The 21,447-nt window shown below is 37.7% G+C and overlaps 1 protein-coding gene across 4 annotated transcripts; it reads left to right on the top strand.

The window, feature by feature from the left end:
* The first annotated feature begins 287 nt into the window (after nt 1–287).
* Nucleotides 288–11,229, top strand: LOC134806021 (tetraspanin-5). 4 transcript variants are annotated; one of them, XM_063779230.1, is made up of 9 exons: nt 288–568; nt 3,060–3,180; nt 4,156–4,229; nt 4,756–4,830; nt 5,469–5,567; nt 6,931–7,110; nt 7,764–7,886; nt 8,728–8,844; nt 10,390–11,229. In XM_063779230.1, exons 1-9 carry the CDS (start codon nt 479–481, stop codon nt 10,456–10,458), a joined length of 948 nt encoding a protein of 315 aa, XP_063635300.1. In that variant the 5' UTR covers nt 288–478; the 3' UTR covers nt 10,459–11,229. The 4 variants fall into 4 exon arrangements, 2 of the variants coding, with proteins under 2 accessions (XP_063635300.1, XP_063635299.1); XM_063779229.1 differs by lacking the exon at nt 7,764–7,886 and having other exon boundaries at nt 293–568; XR_010146448.1 differs by lacking the exons at nt 7,764–7,886; nt 10,390–11,229 and having other exon boundaries at nt 6,931–7,430.
* The last annotated feature ends 10,218 nt before the right edge of the window (nt 11,230–21,447 follow it).

Genomic DNA, 21,447 nt, shown 5'->3' on the forward strand with positions numbered 1-21,447 from the left:
TTGGCGAAAAATTTACTAGTCTGGATACCGCTTAAAACTTGACCTGGCCTCACAGACGCTCACAGTGAGCCCCATTCAATTGATCCGTCAAATGCCACATCGTATCAAAATCGTATGCGATTTGTTTTATAAGGTCAGTGGAGCCCTTTAACGCCGAAGCATGGCCGAAGCGCTCCGAGCGTTCCGAGCGCGTCATTTCTTTCTCTTTTTATTAGCATCTCTGTTTCACCTTAGTTAATGCTATATTGCTATCCTGCTGTCATTGAGACGTGCTCCTCCCCCACCCGTTGTGATTTGTTTCGTTGTTCGTTTCGTTGTCGTGTGTAGAGTAGAATGCGCTTGGTTGCGCTCGATAATTTAGTTAAGTCTTCAGATATTTAGTTTTCTATCTAAATGTAGGTCGAATTAAGTTATTTGTTTGTGAAAATTAATTAAGTAATTTTATTTAAGTGACATGAATTAATTTAGTTCTATCAAAATGCCCGGAATAAGAAAATATCGACGAGACACTAGCGAAGTCAGCTGTTGTTTGAAATATGTTATTTTTGGTGTGAATGTGTTGTTTTGGGTGAGTATTCTTCATTATATTTAATTAAAAAGACTTAAGCCAGACTAAAATTATATGAATAAATGATAAATACCCGATTAAAGCCAGTAAAAGTACCGTAGTTACATTACTCTTCTTAGTGTTAGTGTAAACGCCTTACAAACAAGTGCAGTTCAAGGCTAGAATAAACAAAAAAGAAACAAGTTAGCCATTCTTACGTATTTGGAACAGCTGAATTTCCATATTTATGACGGTATTAGCTAGTCAATGTGTCAGTATTTTCATTTGTTTAGGTATATTAAATTGAGGCCACCTCAATTTGTTGTAACAGTACTTGACATTACACATCCTCTTTCCGATCGCGAATTTAAATATGAGAGTAGGGCTCTTAAAACTGATTTCTAACTAATAATTGTCTGGAAAAATATGAAAATACTCCTTTAAAGTCTGTGGTTTAGCTAAATTAATGTCAATTGAAAACAATAGGTATGATCCTGCCATGATGTCAGTAATGTGTTGTGCTAATGAAGCAAGATTGATGCAGATTGTAAAGTGAACTTGGCAATGACTGGTGGGCTATTCCACTAGAAATCTTGTATTGAATTACAATACTTGTATATCATCACTTTTCCATTAGGCAACAAAAACTTTTGATAGGTAATGTTTACTGCCATTACCTGTGTAATGTGATTTAATGGGGTTTTATTATCAGTCCACACTTTAAACAAAGATACTGCAAATATAAAAATATGCTTGAGCCTTTGCAAATCTTACACCATTAAAAAAAAAGTTCATGAGATACAGCCTCGTGACAGACAGACGGACAGACAGATAGACAGTGGAGTCTTAGTAATAGGGTCCCATTTTTACCGTTTGGATACGGAACCCAAAATATAGCTTTGATTTGAAGGCTGCATAGTTTTCTGACTGTATGGTTCTCAGAGATTTCAAATAAATTTAGCTGCTCAGGCAAAGTTAAGGTACTTAATAAAATATTTTTAAACTATATTTAATGTAGGTACACCTAGTTTTACTGTAAGTAACTTTCTGCTAGCTAGGGAATACTTGTTGTATGAATCATACATTTTATTTTAATCAAGCTATTTTCCTTTTCTTTTTGACCACTTTTTAACTTTCCTTATTGTTGCTCAAAGTTATTGTACAAATATATTCAGCTTTCCTAAATAAAATGAATCTGTTGCCTTTAATACTGTTTTAAATATTAAATAAATAAATAATAAGAAGGCTTGTGTTGTGGGTACACAGACAACAATATATATAATATCATCATCATCATTCAGCCTATATACGTCCCACTGCTGGGCACAGGCCTCCTCCCACTCGCGAGAGGGCTTGGAGTCCCCACGCTGGCCCAATGCGGATTGGGGACTTCACATACACCTTTGAAATTCTTCGTGGATGTATGGAGGTTTCCACACATAATATGCAAATACTTAAATACATAAGTATTAACCAAACACCCAAAACTCAGGAACAAATATCTGTGCTCTTCACACAAATAAATGTCATTACCGGGATTCGAACCCAGGACCATTCGCTTCACAGGCAGGGTCCTACCCACTAGGCCAGACTGGCCGTCTAATGTTTTGAATATGTTATGTATTTGCAATCGGGGCTGTAACCACTAGGAATATTAATGCTAGGTTGACTGTAGCCATTTACAAATCATCTACAATGTACCATTTTATGTAGTATCAGATTTTTTTTATTTTCTTTATTGGGGAAAAAAACAGATACAGGCCAATAATATTTACAGGCAAAATATCAAAATTAAGGTATAGCCTACATCCTAAGACAATTCCCACTAGGAGGTACGACAATAGTTTTATGATAGCATTGTGAATTAAAAATTGGCAAACTGCCAGTCTCCATATAAATTAACCATAAGAAATTGCACAGATTTGATCCCATACTATGTCGAAAACTTTGCATACCAACAATTTTAAAACAAGAAACCACCCCACTAAAGTTTTAGAGATGTAATGGTAGAACGTTATTGGGTAGACATAGTAACAAAGCCAAAGAAGGCCTGTCAGGGATCTACACTGGCGCCTATTATTAGGAAGGCGGAAAACCATGCAGAATGGGAAGGCTAAGTGCACATTTTTGACATTTTTATTTTGTATTAGAATTAACATGTAAACGAGTTGGTGACTTTACTGTAAGTTTATTATGTGTGTCTTAAATAAATGAAATAACAAAGACCTTATGTGGTGGGGAGCCTCAGTCATGAGGAAAGAATTAAGAAGAAGAAAGAACTAACAGTCAATGACCTGCAATTAGTGCTTTAAAATGGAGACCTAGGTTCTCCAAAACATGTTGGGTGAGTGACTAGTAATACTTGAGTTAAACTGTAAAATTAGCTTCATTTTAGTATGACTCTCAACAGCAACAGCTTAAATGAAGAAGAAAGAAGGTATAAATTTTTGTATGGCAGCAGATTGTAATAGCATAGTGTCTCCATGTTGACTTTTAAATATTTCCTTTGCAGTTCTTGGGCCTTATAGTACTGGCTGTGGGTGTGTGGGCATGGACGGAAAAGGACACATTCAACAACCTATCTCAGCTGACCAATATAGCATTGGATCCAGCTTTCATATTGATGTGTGCTGGTAAGTGGGCTAACATACATGTAAACTTGATAATGTTGTTCTGATTGTAAATTCCGATATATTATCTGTCAAATTTTCAGGAAAGAAAATATTATGTACCTAGTGTTTTCAGGGTTTCATTTAAGTTTTCTAAAATCAAGCACATGTCGGAATTTACAAGTGCAGCAATGATATATTTTTTTTTCATTTTATCATTCTGTATCTTTGTATCATATTATTCATATTTTTGTATGAAGTCCACAAAATATCATTATGTTAAACAATGTTACAATCAATCAGGTGCTCTAATGACTGTCATACACCTACATAATGGAGTTGTTTGTTATTCTTATCTATGTATTAAAAGAATATTGTTGTCATAATATTTGTTCTTAGATTATTGTGTATGTAGTTTTATACGGTACTGAGATACAGTTCTTTAACTCTTTGGTATTGGAATATTTTAAGAGCACTACCTATTATTTTAGGTAGATATTTAAAAAATAAGTTAAAGCTTTTCGATTCGATTCATAAGAGCTTACGCAATATTTGTACTGAACTGTTAAAATTCTCATATAATAACCGCTCCAGCTTTCGTGCCTCAACCTATTGGCTATGTGTGATGGCTCCTCTACACGAATGGCCAACGCCGGCCAATGCAAGGGACGCATTTATGCATTAGAGGGAGCAAGTGATATTGCTATCTCAGTCTACCGCATGGCTGCGTCCCTCGGATTGGCCGGCGTTGGCCATTCGTGTAGAGGAGACATGAAGTTGGTGGTGGGGGAAATACAAGCTACGCCAACGCGCGACGTGGTGAATATATGAACTTTCGTAGGACAATATCTTCGTACTATTTGGCCAGTGCCAAGTGTCAAACAAGCAATACGTCCCTCACCCTGGCGCCACAGGCATACACGGAGCGAATATACTGCCTCATCCCAATCAAGCTACATATTTCGTTTCGTCTAATATTTTTTATACTCCTCGTTTCAGGGGCTATCACATTCATAATCGGCTTCACGGGCTGCGTCGGAGCATTGCGTGAGAACACCTGCCTATTGGCCTGCGTGAGTAATTAATTAACACTAATACCAATTTAAACAATCACACTATAATGTACAGTTAACTGATCTCAACTGAACCTTAATAGCAATGGTTTAAGGTTTCCCAATGGTCAGTTACATAAGTCTATTGTTAGACAGTCACCATCAGATATAGTGGATCGACTAAAGTTCTCCAAAATATCTGAATAATGTACTTTAACCTCTTGATAATAGAGGCTTTGCTCGGATATTTGTGAACACCTTGGCTGCTCCGATATGTCAGATGGCGATTGTACATGTACAGTCGTTGTCAAAGATACGATGTATTTTTTACCTTATTCCAATGTAGTAAGGTCCTAATTTTGAAATTATATCTTTAAAGTGGAGTATACTTGCTTTATTGCTTATCTAATTCATTATAGTCTTAATGAGCTGTGTAAAGTCTTTGGTCTAATATTGCTCAATAAAATAAACCAGTAGGTAGATAAAAAAACTGCGTAGTAAAGTTATTTACTTTGGCTATGATGTTAATTATGTATGTTTGTTTCAGTATGCGGTGTTTTTGGCGCTGTTGTTACTGTCTGAGATGACGACAGGAATACTGTTCTTTGTGTTCAAAGATTGGGTAAAATATTTTTTTTATTATTATTGGGAGCCTATAATGTTCCACTGCTGGACAAAGCTCCCCCTCCCACTTTTCGTTCTCATAATTAGTCAGTTTTGGCTCGTGACCGATTCGTTCAGCAACTTTCACTGAACGAATCGGTCAATTATTTTACGGTTGACCTGTCGTTACGACAGTCATAAATTCATAATCAATGATAGCCTCCTAAGGCCCAGGTATGCAAATGAAAAATACAAAATTTTCCACTGAAATTTGAACCTATAGTGTAGAAAACAGAGTTGATTTTGCGTTGTTGAAAAATTGTACGAAATAATGCAAAAGTGACTCTAGAATCAACTTTTGATGGTTTAGTTGGAACCTACCTTACAAATATAGTCTAGTTTCCGTGTGGATTTATTTCATGGCGTTTGCACTTTATTAAAAAGTGTAAAAATTCAATATAAAAACTACATTTTTGCGTTAGTTCCCTCTTAATACGGTCATGTTTAATACGATTTGACCTTATTGCGCTTTCGCGCTTAAGCCGCGTTTTTGCAGTTTTCAGAATATTTTTAAACGGGTTTATTTACCTGTTGCAATAAAGATACCGTCGTCGGTAATCCAAGTCGTTAATGTAACAATTATAATGCTATTTACAGATAAAACAGCAGGCGACGACTGGTTTCCAGACCTTCATCACGCATTATAGAGAAGACCCAGACCAGCAGAACCTGATTGACTGGATACAAGAAGAATGGGTAAACAAATGCAATTATTGCTATTAACCAGTGTTGGCCGAACGTTAATTGTAATTAACCATAACTATTATAAATTGAACCGTAAACCGTAATGGGCGGTTACAGTTTACGGTTCAATTTATAATGGTTAATTGCATTAACGTTTCGGCCAACACTGCTATTAACTATGTTAGCTTGCTTCTTTGTGGCTCTTATTATAATCTAATAACAGTTAAGAATAATTTGTGAAATTCAAAACGCATAATTATTTTCCATCGTATTTTCACGGAAACTTATGAACGTGTCTTGCTATTTCAGTCAGTCTCGGTACAAAAAGTACTGAAATTGACTGAACTAGCATGACAAATACGAACGTTTCCGAGAAAATACGATGGAAAACAATTATGCACTTACATCTGCACGTCAATTATAAAAAAGCTATTAAATTGTAAATTATTTTAGACACGTGTCATTTGATAGGGTAAAATGCGATAGAGTTAAACCAAGAAAAGTCTGCAGTGATTTTGATACCCCACGTAGTGCAAGTGTTATTTTATAAAAGTAAAATAAATGACAAAAAATAAACAAAAAAAAAACAAATCTTGTCTGATTTTAGAAAGAGTAGGGGCATTAAATTGCTCGTTGTTTGTAGAGTTAGAAAAACATATTACGGTTCACGACTTAAATGTCACCCTGTAGATACTAGGTTTTTACTTTTTTTTGTATATAGCTAGAAGTCGAATGTGGGCGTTTCAATGAAAACTGGTTTAGGTATACGGAAAGTGGGTTAGCTTTCGTACGACTGCCATTTTAGATGTGCTTTTGCTTTCTATGGCTATATCCATGCCACATCATCTGACTCACTTTTGTCGACACATGTTTGTATTATTTTTCTAACTGGAAGGGTACGATGATAGATGTCATCTCCATACAATTTATAACCTAAAATGCCAAATGTCGCAAAATTTTGAATTGACGTCTATCATCGTACCCTTCCAGTTTGAAAAGTACTATACAAATTGCATAAATTAAGTGTCAATTCCAAACAATTTTGACAGTTGGGGCAGACTAGTTTATCTCTGCATTTAAAAAACGTGACTTGCGTGAAAAAAGTTTTCATTTACCGCATTTTTACGTTCAGTGAATCTTTTAATTAGTTTGTATGAGATGAATTTATTTTATTGTTTATCAACTATAGCTGGTCAAACCAATTTGTCAGTAAATAGGAACAAAAAAAACTATACCCATCCTTTTCTTTTGGGTGCTAGTACTAGTGTAAGACAAAGATAGTATGATTCTCTCTATCTATGTTTGAAATTAGACAGTCCTTTGACACACTATATAGCACTAATTTCAGTCACAAACTACTATGGAATCTTTCCAGCTCCAATGCTGCGGAGTAGAAGGCCCGCGCGACTGGGACCGCAACGCATACTTCAACTGCTCGAGCGGCGCCGTTGGCTCCCGAGAGGCCTGCGGAGTCCCCTTCAGCTGCTGTCGCAACAAGCCGCAGGACATCATCCGCAACAAGCAGTGCGGCTACGACGTCCGCAAGCCGACCTATGTGAGTACTTGTACCGAGACCACAACGTTACTTCATCTGCTCGAGCGGCGCAGTTGGTTCACGAGAGGCCTGCGGAGTCCCCTTCAGCTGCTGTCGCTACAAGCTGCAGGAGACCATCCGCAACAAGCAGTGCGGCTACGACGTCCGCAAGCCGACCTATGTGAGTACTTGTACCGAGACCACAACGCTACTTCAAGTGTATGAGCGGCGCAGTTGGTTCACGAGAGGCCTGCGGAGTCCCCTTCAGCTGCTGTCGCTACAAGCTGCAGGAGACCATCCGCAACAAGCAGTGCGGCTACGACGTCCGCAAGCCGACCTATGTGAGTACTTGTACCGAGACCACAACGCTACTTCAAGTGTATGAGCGGCGCCGTTGGCTCACGTGAGGCCTGCGGAGTCCCCTTCAGCTGCCGCAACAAGCCGCAGGACACATCCGCAACACGCAGTGCGGCTGCAACGTCTGCGTGATCCACGAGCGAGGCTGCCTGGCGGCGGGCGAAGACTGACTGCATCGCCGCTTCAAGACTGGCTTGTAGTTTGTTGTAGAATATGTTGACTTATTGATAATTCTATAACTGAACGCCCGTGAAGGGCATCTTATGGCAACTAAACATACGAGTACATACATTGAGTTTATGTTATATAAACGGCAGCAAGTGAGCGAGCGCGTGATCCACGAGCGCGGCTGCCTGGCGGCGGGCGAGGACTGGCTGCAGCGCCGCTTCCCCGTGGTGGCGGCCGCCTTCCTAGGGCCCATCGCGCTTAAGGTTCTAACTGTACTGTAGGGACAGGGTTAGTTTCCGTTGACGTTCAAGGCCGTTTTCCATTATTGAGCACAGTTAAATCTGTAGAGTCATTCCCCGTAACGTCATTCACCATTTTATTATGTACCTTTTACTCATTATGCAAAAACAAGTCGCAATGTAATTGTGACTCACATCGCATTAGTTCTTCGTGGATTGACCCTGTGTGAGATCGTGGATAACTTACGAAGCGGCATGGTTAGATATGATCGAGTTGACTAATTTGCCCGCTTGATATCGATGATCAATATGCGAATGTTTCACCTAAAACTACGCAAAAACGAAAAAAAAACTTGCTGTCAAAGTGGCTAAGACGATTTCAACGGAAACTAGCACGAAGTTCCTTCGAAAAGTATGTTTGGTTTGAATTTGCCGTCGAGTAGAATAGATGCATTACAAATAGCGCAAAGGAATGAAGTGTGCCAGAACTTTATTGTTAGAGTCTAGCTTATTTTAATTAAGCCTTTATTTCCTTCCTTTGAGTTACCTAGGTATGAGGCATTTACCGCATGTTAGAATATTCGCAGTTACCGTGGATTATATGTGTAGACGAGGAATGCAAAAATTGTCCATTAATTTATTTCAGTATTTCAAATGCACAAAAGTGGCAATTCTTTGCATTTTTTCGACTGATCATGTAACACGATAGAATAACATGATGGATGCTTGTAAACTGATGAATTATTAATTCAAATTCGAATAAGATGTTAAATCTACAGTCCAAGCAACTATCTTTTCTTTTACGCTCTATATTAGTATAGAGACAGTAGTTTGTGTTTGCATTTGTTTTATTTTTTGTTCTCTTTCTTTCTAGAGTTATGATATTGCTAAGATAATTCATGAGAAAGGCTGCCTAGAGGCGGCCGAGGAGTGGTTTGACCGTAACTTGCTGGTGGTTGCCACGACCGCTGTTTGTACTACTTTTGCACACGTAAGTTTTTGTTTTAGGTGCACTTAGTGTAAGGCCTGAGTGGACGCTCGAAGCGGAGCGTGCAGCGTGGCGTCGGGCTCATAAGTGATTTGAGCAGCGTGCACTAAGGCCGCTCCTATACGTTTGCATTTGTTTAACATGCACGCCGCACGCCCTGCCCCGCTGCACGCTCAAGTCGAGCGTCCACTCAGGCCTTACACTTACACATTTAACTTTACCTAATCGCTGGTCCAATATTACAGGGTTCTATGTTACATTTTCAAGATAGTTGAAATTCGACTTAATGTCACTATGACAATGTTCAAATTTCAGTTCTATAAAAGTGAAACATAGAACCCTGTAATGTCTACCACTTAACTTGAGGCGGTTGGTAGGAACTAGGGAGACAATATGGTTAAATAAGGATTGGTTGAAGGCACAGCTGCGTGCGTCTTAGATTAATTAAAATAAAGTATTTAAATTACATTTAGTTCGTAACTATGCTACCTTTTACTAGGAAACGCACTGTACCTTACCAACCGCCTGAGTTTAGTAGTAGATCAAAAGAGCAGAGACTTGGCATGAATTTGTAGTAGTTTTGAGAACGTATGTTTGGCTTGCATTTAGTTACTAAGAATGATGTATGATTTAATTTTCTTCACTGAAAAGTGTCTTACTAATAAATAAACACACATTAAGGCGCCCTGATTTATCATTAAAGTGCGTCCAGATCAAGCGAATGTGTACAGTCATTACAGTCAAGTGTAAAAATATGGGTGCATAAATTTCAAAAATATGTCCCGTAGCTCTTATGTCAGCGAATTAAGAACTATGGGACATATTTTTGAGTAAGTTGTCTACACCCATATTTTTACACTTGACTGTACTTCTAATTTGCGCAAGGCTCGAATAAAGTGCGCTATAAAAGGCCTATTGCCTATAAATAAATACATTTTGGATTTGAAGCCAGTGCTGGTCGCCAACTTTAACTAAACATAGCTTATAGCAAACCAGCATGCGCATTCGCGACGTATTCGCTCGATTTGGACGCACCTTTAGGCATTGACGTATAAGTGGCCTATACTTGCCGCAGCACCAAGTGGCGAGTAGGGAAATAAAAGTCAGTGATCCGAGTTGAGCTGAGTTCTGCTCCATAATAAGGCCGTGCAAGGGTCTGCTAGGCTTCTTGGCAGAGTTGGGTTGGCAAGAATAGTGCCGCCAACCCATCACGCAAAATAGGCGCAATAATATGACGTCGAGTTGCGGAAACCAAGCCCGCGAGAACCTATAACCTAAGGCCGTGCAAGTGCGAAAGAGATAATTATAATGATTTGCGACCTGAATCGACACTTAGTTTTGTGACAAGTATTGTTTGCTCTAAATGCTCTCGATGTTGTTCCATGGAAGCTCTTCCGCTTATGTTATGAGGCTACCTACTTTATTCGAACTCAGTCAGTTAGTAGTTGTAATTTATTTGCGCTACTATGAAAGTTATTTATATATTTCAGTAAAGGGTATTTTTCATGAAGAACACAATTTACTTATTTATCATTTATTTCCCTTTAGATCCTTGGGATATGTTTCGCCCAAAACCTGCGCGCGGACATATTCGCCCAAAAAGCGAAATGGCACTGACAATCAGCCCCTCCTGCGGCCGTGTGACGCTCCCCGCGTCGCACCCCCAACCCCTATAGCGCGCTGTACGGCCCCGACGTCACCTGCCACTTGGACAGGTGAACGGGCTGGAGAGACGACGTCGCCGATGCTTGCTAGTTATGTAAGGTTAGGATAGATGGCGCTGTTGTTAACTTAACTCGGATTTAGAAAGAACATAAGACTTCTTATCGGTGCATTGAGTTGGCCAATATTGTCAGTAGAAAATGAAGGGAAAATTAAAAACTATAAACGTTATGTTCAGTGATACGAATTACATGTAGGTACTTAACGATAACGAAGGTTATAATGTATTGTTCCTCGTTGTCTTTATATACACCGCAAATTGAGTTCATAACGTTTAACCTACATAATATTAAAGTTTTTCAACTGAAGTTTCAATTAAAATTGAAATAAAATGACATTTGTCTATTAAATCAAATCTGATATTCATTACAGACTTGAGTATTTCATTCAGGTTTATCAGGATCTGATTAACATGGTCCTACTGACAATATTGCCTGGCCAGAAATAAATATACGAATACAGTGATCTTTTCGCTCTAAATCTGTTGTTAACACCTAATAGTTACTACCTTACCTACTATCGTATTAACGTAGCTTTTCCCAAACTTTTACTTAATAGCTTTTCACAACGAATCCTTAAATCCTTCACTTTCACCTCTTTCCTGAATGTTCAAGTTGTCTTGATGGTGATAAAGTTTATAAATAAATGTTGATGTCGTCATAAGAATTATCCAATGTGTAAATGACCTAAGTCCAAAGTGCAGACAGTTTCCGCAAAGCACGCAAAGATAGGTAACTAAACAAATAGACATGCTCAGGCAAAGCCGTGATATGATAACAGTCACACTAGATGGCGCTGACATAAATGCCATTGAGGCATCAAATCTAACCGTCGTATGTGGCATTACTTTATATAAGATCTAAATATGTAGTAGCACGCCGTATAACCGTTGGATAGCTTGCGTCGAACTTTACAATCGTTACCAAAAGATCTTAAAATACCTTTTAAGGAGTAAACTATATAGGAAATTGTCTGCACTCAAAACATGTGTTCATATTGGCCAACTGTACTGTATTAGCCTTAAAAGAGCTGTGAAAATATAAGTATCGAAATAATTATAGAGTGAAAGTGAAAAATATTCGCCGAAGTTATGTAGTATACAAATATGTTGCAAAATGTATTGATCAATTATAATACAAGTAAAATTTGTGTTTATTGATAGTTTTAGTGGGAATTATATACTACTCTAGAATCTAGATGAGTTCGCATACAATTGAAGGGATGTTTACAAAAACAACATAACTCACTACACTGGTTGACCCCTGAAACGATTAACAATGTTCTTAAAAAAGTGTCAACCGCTCTAAGCAGTTATGTTGTTTTTGTAAACATCCCTTCAATTGTAATTGCCTTGCAAATGCTTTACAAAGTGCTTTAGGTGACCTGTCGTCGGTGCGAGGGGTTGAAGCCCAGGAGAATAATGGCTGAAACTAGTATTATAAGAATTAGAGGACTTATCTGTACAATTATAAGAGTAACTGACGAATATTAGGATAAGTAATACTCATTGCTTTAAGTTTTCAAACGATTTTTATAAGTATTTAAATTCGTTCTAATTTTATTTCTTTTGTTATATCTCAAAAATAGTATTATATTTAAGACAATATGTTGTGATTCGATCTTGACAAAAATCTCAATTTTTTGCACAAAATGTTTATTATTGTATTGTAGTAGTGTCTAGTTGTAGGATTTCTGTAGTGTTTTTGTTGTATATTTAGACTAGGACTTTACAATTATGTTTTTCCTTGTACATGCACAATAAGCAGTACAATAGGCACCTAGATGATATTTCTAATGTTGTTTGATTCTCGTATTATTAATGCAGCATGTATTTTTGACATATGTAACCGCAAACTTTCACAAGACGTAGAATTTCCTCTTATGTACCATATTTTATTTTTATTTTTTGATATCATTTCAATTTAGTCTATTTAGTCATTGCTACTGCTAGGGCGTATTTTTCTGTTTGAGCGGAAATATAGTCATCGCTTGTTTCAGTTGTGTGAGTTGTGACATCGCTTCAGAAAATAGTGACGTTACGTGCTGAATTATTATTTTTGATGGAAAATAGTTTACTATTATTTAACCGTGAAATTATACTGTCCATTAGTTTCAACAAATTTTCCTTGCATTTTGTGATGTTATAAAATACGGTGCACGGTGTGTATCTACATTAAATTACATTTGATAAAAACACACCATAACTATTAAAATGACTCGTACTTTCAAGAAATAATGATAACAAAGTGTAATTATGAATTAAGTATATTAATTATTTAATTTTGACCGCATCTCAAAGTGTAATTCTATGGAACTTGCTAACTATGTAAACAAAAGTCACTAGTAAATTCATAATTCAGAGACAATTTCAATATGGCGGTTTGTTTAGACTTTAGATACATTACATTTGACACTGACATTCCCCTAGTTTCCAACATATTAGCTGCTTACCAATAGTGATGTGCGTGCCTGAATTACGAATAAAGATAAATTATTAAGATAAGCGACTTGTGCTATCTGATCTCCGTACATTTGCTTCCTATTTGCCGGTATTGACAATCTAATAATTAATTAATTAATACAGTATAGTAATTCAGTATATTATTTTAATAAGATGCATGGTTTTATAATCAGAACCGTGAGAGTGCGTTTATGCTTTAGTGTTGTAATAATGTATTATAGAAATTTTAAAACTTCTTAGTTGGCAAATTCACCAAGACAGCCGAGTTTTTTTGTGAAACGCTGAAGAAATTTTAATAAAAAAGAAGAGTTTAGAACCTTATTGTTAATGTTTATACCCTATCTAATTTCTAGTACTTTCTGGCGCTTAACGCCTAAGTAATATTTTATTAAAGTCAACTAGGTTACTTATTAGCTGGACTAAAATATTACTGCCTTGAGTATAATTATGCAAAAATTGTACACTTAAATATTATGAAAGCATGAAAAGACGCATTACCGGACCTACTGAGAGTTTCAACTATCGAAATTCTGTATATCTAACTCTGTCATTCCTATTACGTAAGTCAGAGATAGATGTAGACAATTTGATATTTATAATTGATTTTACGTTGCATAATTCATTGAATTGGCATTTATTAATCCAAATCATTGCTTTCCTGAAAAAAAAATATTTTTCCTGTTTGTAATTTTAAGTACCTACATAATTTTACTGAAATGAAAGAAAAATGATGAGTTAGGAAGCTAAATATAGTATAACAGTATTTGTATGTAGATGTAGGATTTTGTATTACTTTTAAAAGACGTACAGTAATGTAAAATATTTTATACGCAAATATAGTGTTTATTATTAATGACAAACATGTTTCATTTATCCATTCATATACATGTCGTATCCTCTTGCCACCCAATGTACATTAGGATGTACACTCAGTTTCGATGGAATGTCAACCTTAATTAAAAACAAAGTAGGTCGATCGTATTATGTTCGAAAAAAATAAATTCAACCCAATTGGAAATACAACAATATTCTAACTTCCTTGGCTATAATTTTGTATGGTGAACTAGTAATTCTGTACCAATAATCCTACTGACATGAAACTTTGCTGGTATGGCACAAAGTTTAACCTTTTCGACGCCGTGTCAAACACAAAAGCTGTCACGCGGACGCCACGTCACCGAAGTGTCAAAACTGAAATTGAACTTTATGCATATGCCCGTAGGTCTATGTTGCTCTGTGGTTTGTGACCGATTAATCAGTCTTTGGCGTTGAACCTGCGGTGCGGATATATCGGTCATTGGCGTCCAAAAGGTTAACCATTCAAAAATGAATCCATGGTGCTTTAAAGTGTGGACACGAAAGAATCTGATCAGTGATCATGCATGATATTGGTAAATCTTTAAATGAATGTAGATTTTAAAACAGCAGTTTTTAAAAATACACTCGGCGTCACGGAAATCGCACACCCACCGATTTTTGTTTTAAGCGAATATAGCTCTTATCATATGTATTATACCCTCACAATATATACATCATTTAAAAGCACAATTAATAAGCATTAAAACATGAGTAAAGCATTTTTGGGAAAAATAATAATAATCACGAAATTACGGCGTTCTGAAAGAACACCTACAATACGCGTTGTAAGGGTCGCTAGTTGCGTTACCTTGGATAGGTTTAAAAGGGGGGGTAAAAGTGGAATATGGGTCATTCGGTATCCAGAGTTCACAGAGGTCACACCGGAACAGCTGGAGAAAGAAAACACCCCAAGAAAATGGATACCACGGATGCAGAAGCAGCTCAAGCAGTAGCCCAGGTGGAATCAGGAATGACGCAGTCTGCGATTGCTCGGCAACTCAACATAAGCCGTTTCCGAGTTCTCCGAGCAGTTCATCGATTCCAGAGGACTAGAAGCTTCACCAGGAAGCCTGGATCCGGAGGACAACGCTGCACTTCCGAAAGAGACGACCGCTTTATTGTGTCGACGTCTTTGCGGAACCGTTTCTCCAACGCTGTCCAGCTGCAAGCAGTTCGGAGAACGGTGGTGAGTGTCTCTACAGTAAGAAGAAGGTTGCGGGAGAAGAAGATCATGCCCCATAGAGCGGCTACGGGTCCCAAATTGACGGCAGAGCATCGGCGAGTCAGACGTGAGTTTGCTCGCGAACACAAGGATTGGACGGTCGACCAATGGAAGGCTGTCCTCTTCTCCGATGAGACCAGGGTGTGCCTGTTCTGCAACGATAGGCGCAGAAAAGTGTACAGGAGGCAAGGGGAACGTTATTCACAGGCCTGTCTTGAAGAAACCGTCGGATACGGAGGAGGATCCTGCATGTTCTGGGGTGGCATTTCCCTCGCCGGCAAAACCGAGCTTGTTTGTGTTTCCCGCACTGGTGGTGGTCGAGGCCAGGGATCCATGACTGCTCATCGGTACATCACAGAGATCCTGGAGGACCATGTGGTTCCATACGCCGAATTTGTCGGTCCTGGATTCACATTCATGCAGGATAACGCCCGCTCCCACACAGCGTTGATTGTTCGGGACTACCTTGATCAGGTTGGGATCACCGTCATGCAGTGGTCAGCAAGGAGTCCGGACCTGAATCCCATAGAGCACCTTTGGGATCAGCTAAAACGGAAGGTGCGGTCACGTAATCCTGCACCTGCGACCCCGGAACAGCTTCGAGATGCCGTCATTGAAGAGTGGGATGCTATTCCTCAAGAATACGTCGTGTCTCTCGTGAGGTCCATGAAGGCTCGCATGGAGGCAGTCATTAAGGCCAGAGGAGGCAACACTAGGTTTTAAGTTTAGTTTTAGGCATTTGTATTCCGATATTTATTGATTTTATTGTGTTTTAATTTGTTGATTTTTTTGCATGAATATACGATTTTTATTTCTTATTAAAAAAGGTGCCTTTTTTTTACTCTTTAGTAACTATTGCATTGTTTTTAAATGAAGGGTTAAATTCTCTTTAAAATGATCCCACACACTCATACTTTACCTTCAACAACATAAGGTTTATAACGGCTTGAAACAAAAATCCGTGGGTGTGCGATTTCCGTGACGCCGAGTGTAATTTGTGGATTATAAAACTATACATAATAAAATTACAATTATAATATAACGTTTGATTGTCTGTGACTTTTAGCATAATATATCTACCGTAGGTACCTATATTATCTTCACTCACCCGCTTCGGCGGTTATCACACGTATCACACTGGATGTGATTCGCACGTCGCTCCGATGTGCGAGAGGGATGTCGCTATAATACGCGCATAGCGTTGTCTCGCTCAAACATTACCTTTCAACAACTTTGCCTTCTTGTAAAACAAACTATTTCGTACTTAGTCCGCGAACTTTTCAATCTGAGCTCGTACCTATATTCTCAGCAGCACTGAACTGAATCTCAAACTGTCGATGAATACGAATATATGAAATATATAGAAATACTTCTAAATTTTTTTCTTTTATGTAGATGTGTGTTCATAAAATAATGTAGAAGTAACAGACATAACAAGAAAGACAATGTTCTAAGTCAAGTAAGGTATCTATGTATCTTATCTACAACGACTTCGTTAGCGACATCTATTTTACGCGCAGAGCCATCTAGCGGTGAATCTTGTCATCAAAGATTCATTTCTGCCAGGCCCCAATCGGTTAATTTTTGTCTTAGGGTGGTATATTATGTCCAATTTCTTTATCCAATGTCTGTGCGTCTCACTCTCATTAAAGCAAAATGTGTGACGCAATAGACATTGGACAAAGAAAAGAAATTGGATAGGTGGAAGCAAAGAGTATTAAATCACGGTGGAAGCCCACCCTTATACATTTTTATCAAGATTGTTTATTGTTTTACTTATTGTGTATTATTTATTCAGCGTGTCGCTATTATTATTTTTTAAGTAACCACAATTATTTACAAGGCAATAATTATAAACTTCATACAAAAAATTATTCATCAATTTAAATTAAATCACTGCTAGCAAAATGCAGCATTATCTTAATTTGATCCCTTGAGGATTAGTATTAGTAACTCTGGTGGGTGTCAAAGTATTTTTATAGGGGTCTCCAAGATGCCCATTCAATAGATTTAGGTACCTATTTATTTAATAATAGTAAATCACTAATATTAAGTTCTAGACTAAATCTATACGAATTTATATTTAATTATCCTATGTAGGTTAAATAACTACTGATTATTATGTCACGCAATACATAATATCAAAAATCGAATAACGAACTAAATTAAATATATTTATTACTTACTTAAAATATTATGTTAAAATTTACTTAGTTCGCCCCGAACTGAGAAGTCGCGGTTTGCCAAAAACTATAGAGTGATTGAATTTGTTGCACCTACTTAGTGGGCAATGGATCGAAAATTGCAAGGTCTGTGGAGCCCTTAACTGATAGATTTAAGTCACCATAGAGATAAAATAAACTGTATCTGTGGTAAGCCGCAATGTTTCTTGTCAAATACCTATATTATGTTAATTATGTTTATTTTATTTCGTTTTATCTTGCTAATTATTTAAAAATGGTAAATTTTAAATAATTAGCAAGATTATTGGCCTTCTAGGCTCTTCTAGCTCCATAACCCCTTGATCGAGTCTTCTCATAATTTTATGACTAAAATATAATGCCTTCATCTTCACGTTTACCCAATTTCATTTAAATTAGAAGAAATGTACTTAAGTTATTGTCCATCAAACTATGCTCTGATAGTTTAGTTTAAAAACATCGAAATGCCGGGACGTGCCCCTATATACCCAGCCGGGCCAGCCGTGTGTTCCAAGTTGAATGTAAAGGGGCCCATTGATTAACAGTCCGCCGGACGGTATCAGCCTGTCAGTTAGAACAAAATTTTGACAGTTCCGAACAACTGACAGGCCGATACCGTGCGGCGGACTGTTAATCAGTGGGCCCCTTAAGAACTTCAATTCGCTTCGCTCGCTCGTTCGATGAATGTAAGAACTTCACTTCGCTTCGCTCGCTCGTTCGAAAATTGCTTTAGGTCCTTTAGAAAGGGTTGCCATAAGTGTGGGGACTCAGACCGGGACATTTAAAGAATAATCGGCCAAGAGCATGTCGGGCCATGCTCAGTGTAGGGTTTCGTAGGTTCCATTCTGTCAAAATAGGCCAAATGGGGGCTAATAGTAGGTGAGTATCATGTAAAGTACATTACAAGCATAAGGGAGTACTTTTACTGAGAAAAGAAGATTTTTGCAATAACTCAAAACCGACTGGACCGATCATGTTCGCTATAGTTTTCATTGACAGTACATATTTATTTCACGATTTTTTTTCAGCTTTTGTTTCACGATTTTTTTTCATATTTTAAAATTAATATTTAATACCTTTAAAGTGATATTTAATGTTACGTACGCGCTTTTTCACGTCGCGCGAGTTTCCCGAAAATGAGGCGCGGAGGTCTGTGTTCAGCGTTGAATAAAAAGTAACCACAGTAAATATATGTAGTCCTCCACTTTTATAATATTAATTTGGTTTCTTAAATATGAATACTTTTTGAGATATTGGGGAAATAAGAAATATCTACTTTCTCCCCCTTTTTTCGTTTAATAACTTTTGTTATTTTTTGTGTGCTAATAAACGCATCCAATACATTTTTCTAGACAACATTACGAATCAAATGAGGTATCAGACGTATTTTTAGGAGTAGTATCTCTATTTTTCACCGTTTTAAGTTTCTCGAGTAGACTAAATGTGTTGACACTGTTACCGTAAATACGTAAAAAGTGAACGGACAAGTGTCAGCGCTTACATCGTTCTATCCACGTACGATTAGCCTAGCTAGTTAGACTAGTCGTGTTTATTGTTGGACTGTTGGTATATGTATATTTACCAAGTCCAGCCCCCTACTAAGTAAATAGTTACTATGAACTTTAAAACCGGGACAATTTGCTTATCGGCCGGGACACCGGGACACCATGCTTCAAACCGGGACATGTCCCGGCGTACCGGGACGTATGGCAACCCTACTTTAGAAGCATAGATATTGAAGCTGAATATTTTATACAATTTGAACCTACGCGTTTATCTAATTTAATTATTGCGGTGGTGAAAAATCTAAACGTTTGATTTGTTCCTGTCAAAATGAATTTCTGTAACTCTAGTGAAAAGGGGTAGGTACAAGACAAAGTCAACGGTATAAGTTCCAAATAGCTACCCTTTTCCACCTGAGCTGCGTGAATGCTTAGTCAATCTTATTTGATTTTTAGCTAGTAAATGATATTTAGGTAGGTTGGTACTAAAAAAAGAAACTAACTCAATAGGCAATTCCTATTGAATTCGTTTCTTTTCTCAGTATATTTTGTCGTTAGTCTCACCCATTCGACAAACTCGCCCGTAAGCGCGGTGGCGGACAGAAATGGTGCATTACTTTCATTTAGTCCGAATGGAGTCCGACGATTGTAAGTTAAGCCGCGAGTTGGGACACATACTAATACCCGCAGCGAGACAATTGGCGACGTGAAATACGGAGCTAATAGTCGGAGAGAAGCTTTTGTTAGATTCTCTGGGATAGTAAATACTAGGTATAAAAGTAATAATTTGCGAGTTAGCGGCGACGTTGTGTTATCGCTAAACAAACCGTTTGTTCTTCTAAGTCCTGCGTTATTGTAGGTAGTTAAGGCAAGATACTTAAGGTGTGCGTCTTATATAATTAATCTGTAGCGCAAAACAGTTAGAACGAATGAACGAAACCGTATGCGATTCATCGCCACGAGATTGGAGCCGAAGTAAAATTTCGTTGATTTATGGTTAAAAATCCACTTTTTACTATGGGACTAACAAATATGTTTACAAAATAAATTACTCATTGAAAATCCCTAACATACGCTCCTTAAAACATATGTACTAATCGGAACTTATTTTTTTACACCCCCGGGCAGGCGGGCAGCCCAATGTACTTATTCTTATAATGGCGCTATCCGTATAAGGTATGTTGGGGTAATACCGGACGGATTTGGGACTAATTGGGAGACCTCGCGAAATATTTTTTTTTCTCGAGCTCAGTACGTGTCAGCTTCTAGAAATATGGTGCAAATCGTTAAATAATAACCGAAGTTTAAGCCTGAATATTGGCAACCTTCAATGTTTAACGGTTTCAGTTTTATACAAGTGTAAAGATGAGACATATTTTTATTCGAGGGTAACGATGAATTTGTCATCCCGGGAGAACATCGGATGGCGAAAAAAAACCGGTTCTAATGCTCAGATAACAAGGTATCTAAAACAGTATATCCGATGTTTAACCTCCTCCAACGTATATGAATTTCAGCCACGAATAGCTGGAAACTTAAAATTTCTCATCAAATGTTTAAAACTTTGCATTTATGCATCCGATCTTGACCCATATACGAAAATTTGGTAAATCTGTGGCTCTCAAAGTGTGATATGTCAATAGAAACAATTTCCTAAGTAATACATTCATACATATATAGCGACGTACACTGCTAATATTTCTTCCTTTTGAATTACCGTCCTCGAATAAAAATAAAGGAACGAAATAATTACGATAAAAACAGAGTTCTTGCAGTCATAAAAAAAACAAAGTTTGACAATCACTGCTGAATTTTTAATGGGTAAAGGTCGGATTGTTGCTATCCGATCTTTACCTGCAAGGGTAAAGATCGGAAATCGGTCTACAGCAGTCCTAGGTCTGTTTTGATTGGATTCATTTAAAGATAAACCTTCAAAACGAAATTGGACATCAACTGAATCACAAAAACAACCACAGTTTTATCACAATACTCGACATAAATTACAGGGCGAAGATCGGATGGCCAGAAAAATGACCAAAATTACCTTGCTCCCTTTAAAGGCGCGTAGAACATATCCGATATCACTGAGCGGCGGAGGGACACTGGTGTCCGAAGCGCAATGAAATAGCGTCTTGCACATTGTTGTCAAAATTAAGAAATAAAGCCTACTTTGGCGGAAATGAATTTCCTACGTTCTTCCCCCGCATCCGATATTACCCCAACATACCTTACGTATCTAAAATAGTCGGTGCAATACTAATTAACAAATGCACGATATTTGTCTAACTTAACGTTCTATGGATTACCTTAGCATATCTACCTAAACCGGACAAGTGCGAGTCGGACTCGCCCACCGAGGGTTCCGTACTTTTTAGTATTTGTTGTTATAGCGGCAACAGAAATACATCATCTGTGAATATTTCAACTGCCTAGCTATCACGGTTCATGAGATACAGCCTGGTGACAGACGGACGGACGGACAGCGGAGTCTTAGTAATAGGGTCCCGTTTTTACCCTTTGGGTACGGAACCCTAAAAACAATTTTATGGGACTCCTTAATTTTTAGTCGTAAAATTATAACTCTCTAGCTGCTGGCCTAGGGGATGTTCAATTGCTCAATGGGGGTGAATGTGAATAAAA

The sequence above is a fragment of the Cydia splendana genome, chromosome 2 (genome assembly GCF_910591565.1).
Source record: "Cydia splendana chromosome 2, ilCydSple1.2, whole genome shotgun sequence".
Taxonomy (NCBI): Eukaryota; Metazoa; Arthropoda; class Insecta; order Lepidoptera; family Tortricidae; genus Cydia; species Cydia splendana.